We start from the raw sequence: 3,214 nt of genomic DNA, 5'->3' as shown, positions 1-3,214 counted from the left end.
CGTCCTCATCCCCCATTTAGTCCCCCCGGCCCCTCCACACACAGTAGCCTGGGCACATGGAGCCTCAGTCTCCATATGCACCCCTAAGGCTGGACCTCTTGGCAAAGCGGAGGGGACAGCTGCAGTTTCATCCCCATGGACCCCCCCCCCCCCCCCCCTCCCCCTAGGGGGAAGACACTCCCACGAGCCCTCCCCCCCGCAGACACCACCTCCACAGCTGGGCCAGTCCCCAGAGCCCATCCCTCACAGACACCCCTTCCATCGCCCTCCAGGCCTGGGACACTCCCTGGAGCCCATCCCGTGGCCATTGTCCGCACCCAGCCTCCCCCTCCATCGCTCCCAGGCCCCCCTGCGGCTCAGCAGCGCTGCTCGGCGGAGCTGCTGGGCAGCACGTCCCAGCGGCCGCTGCACACCACCACGCCGGGCGGGTAGTAGAGGAGCTCGGGCTGGGGAGCGGCGGCGGGGGGCAGCGGGCTGGCGGGCACCAGGGCGCGCAGCGCCTGCTCCTCGGGCTCGGGCTTGGTGGTGGCGGTGAAGGGGCGCGTGGCGGTGAGCGAGGGCGAGGCCAGGCGCCAGAGCAGGCGGCGCAGGGCGGCGCGGAACTCGCGGCGCAGCAAGCAGTAGAGCAGCGGGTTGAGGCAGCTGTTGCAGTGCGCCAGGCACACGCTGACGGGGAAGAGGTAGGCCTGCGAGAGGAAGTACTGCGGGCTGAAGTGCACCACGTTGAGCTTGACCAGGATGCCCCAGGCGGTGAGCGCCTGGTTGGGCAGCCAGCAGAGGAAGAAGGAGAGCACCACCACCGTCACCGAGCGGGTCACCTTGGCCCGCCGCTTGGGCCCGCCGCAGGCCCGGCCCACGTGGCGCTCGCCCAGGAAGCGCAGCAGCAGCAGGTAGCAGAGGCTGATGACCGCCAGCGGCACCACGAAGCCCAGCAGCACCTTCTGGGCCTGGTAGAGGCCCAGCCAGAACTGGGCGCTGTTGCCCCGGCCCTCGGGGAACTTGACCAGGCAGAGCTCCTCGTTGAAGACGGTGGCGGTGGTGGAGAAGATGGCGTGGGGCAGGGAGGCCAGCATGGCCGCGCCCCAGATGAGCAGGCAGAGCCACTTGGCCGAGCAGCACCCGGCGCTGCCCCGCCGGCTGCTCAGCGCCGAGGCCACCGAGTGGTAGCGGGCCACGCTCATGGCGGTGAGGAAGAAGACGCTGGCGTACATGTTCATGGCCGTCACGTAGGAGACGATCTTGCACATGGCCTTGCCGAAGAGCCAGGTGAAGTCCAGGGCGTTCTCCACCGCCCAGAAGGGCAGCGTCAGCACGAACTGGAAGTCGGTGAGCGCCAGGCTGGTCACGAAGAGGTTAATGGAGGATTTCTTCCAGCCCTGCTTGCTCTTCATCAGGTAGAGCACCAGCAGGTTGCCCACCAGCCCCAGGGCGCACACCACCGAGTAGACGCTGGAGATGACGATGCGCAGGACGGCGGAGCTGTCCCCCTGCAGCCCGTCGGCTCGCTCCAGGTTGATGCTCCTGAAGAGCTCCTGCAGGGACTCGTTGGTCCCGTTGCCGAACTGCCCGGCCAGGGACGCTCCCTCCCCGGCGTCCTTCATGCTGACGGCGAGCGAGCAGTAACTGGGCTCGCACGGGGCGTCCATCCCATGGCCGGGGGAGGCTGGAGGGAGCGGGTCTCTCTCCGCCCACCCAGAGGCTGCGATCAGGAGCTACGCGCCGGTGGCTGGCACGGGTCCCCCTCGCCTGCAAAGCACATGCTCGGCACGTAGTCTAGCCCGGGAGGCAGCAGCTTAGACAGCCGCGACGGGCAGCGCGGCGGCTGCCGCTTCAGGTGCCCAGCGCAGGCAGCTCCCGCAGGGAGGCGCTGGCAGGCGGGGCGCCCCTTCCCGTGCCCGCCGTGGGGCACATCAGGCCGAGCAGAACGAGCCCAGACCCCCAGGGAGCGGGCGGCGCTGCCCCAGCCGGCAGGGAGACTCCAGCACCGCTGGGCTGCGGTGGGACAAGGAGCCGCCTCTCGCTGGTGCAGGGACGGTCCCAGTCCTGGAGGCGCCCACCTGGGCTCCGCTGCTGCTGCCTCTAGGAGCGTCTGTCCTCCCCGCGGCTCCCAACCCTCACTACCTCCTCCCGTCGGCTCGCCCGGCTTATATTCACCTTCTGCCCCCGCTTGAGCGGGCTGAGGTGCGTGCGCAGCGGCCGGAGCTCTCCGAGGTCCTTCCAGGGGCCAATCCTGGCTGTGGTCAGGGACCGCTCTCTCCACCTGCCTCCCAGCCAGCGTCACATCGGCGGCCGCTGAGTTCTGCGGGGCCCCCGAGAGCGTCAACACTCAGTCCCCCGCGGCACGCGTTTCTCTCCCCAAGCGCTCTCTCCGCTCACCTTCCTGGAGAATCCCCGCCCGGACTTTCTTTTCCCCAGCGCTGGAATTTCATATGTTGGAATTAGCTGCATTTAAAGAGTATCTGAGATTCAGAAGAAAAAGATCATGTGAAATGCAGCCCCTCCCCACTTTAAAAAGCCCTTCACTTTTATCCCCCACGCTTTAAAACGCACCGATCTTTTCTATTTATCATAAAGTAGAACATGTCATGGGAAGTGGAAACCAACCCACACTTCCTTTCTCTACACAGAATTTATATGTATCTTGGTCTAATGAAACTGGTAAGCTGCCCCTCCTATGTGCACCAAAACTTTTTAAAATCTGTAGTCCAGTTGCAAGTTTGCATTTAGTTTAAACAAGCACAGAGCTTGTTTATCATTCAACTTGTCTGTGCCACAAACTGATGTACAGCTCTATTATTTGTTCTCTTATGTAACTAATTCTGTTCATAATGGGGTACAATATTTATTTCCAGTGTTCTTTTGCTTACATGATATTTTACACCCACCGTAGCCTTTTCAATCTACCAGAGTCCTTAAATTCTCATGGGTTTAGACAATACAGTATAATGAAAAGCTTTGGAAATGTTTTGGATTATTAACAAAACCAACCTATCATTAGCAAATGTGTCCATAACGCGTGGATTCCTTGGAGGGATGTGGTTACATTTTGCTTAGCTACAGAATTAATCTAAAATTATTTGATCTTTCTTACACTCTTCCTTTTTTTTTGTGAGCAAGCAATACAACTCGAAAAGGTCTCAGAATTATTTTTTTATAATGAAAGGTAAAGATGTTAAAACCACAGATTAATATTAAATGACTAAAAATATTTCTC

At 60.8% G+C, this 3,214-nt stretch overlaps 1 protein-coding gene across 1 annotated transcript; it reads right to left on the bottom strand.

Annotated features, from left to right (window-relative positions):
* Nucleotides 1-209: 209 nt before the first annotated feature.
* RXFP3 (relaxin family peptide receptor 3) lies at nt 210-2,456 on the bottom strand. The gene has a single exon (XM_034772979.1). It carries the CDS (start codon nt 1,644-1,646, stop codon nt 357-359), a length of 1,290 nt encoding a protein of 429 aa, XP_034628870.1. The 5' UTR covers nt 1,647-2,456; the 3' UTR covers nt 210-356.
* Between the last annotated feature and the right edge of the window lie 758 nt (nt 2,457-3,214).

Source organism: Trachemys scripta, chromosome 6 (genome assembly GCF_013100865.1).
Source record: "Trachemys scripta elegans isolate TJP31775 chromosome 6, CAS_Tse_1.0, whole genome shotgun sequence".
NCBI classification, from domain to species: Eukaryota; Metazoa; Chordata; order Testudines; family Emydidae; genus Trachemys; species Trachemys scripta.
This window is presented reverse-complemented; position numbering and strand designations above follow the sequence as displayed.

What these genes read in the sequence shown, in the direction of transcription:
- RXFP3 (XM_034772979.1), bottom strand. Translation starts at nt 1,646, where the DNA reads ATGGACGCCCCGTGCGAGCCCAGTTACTGCTCGCTCGCCGTCAGCATG.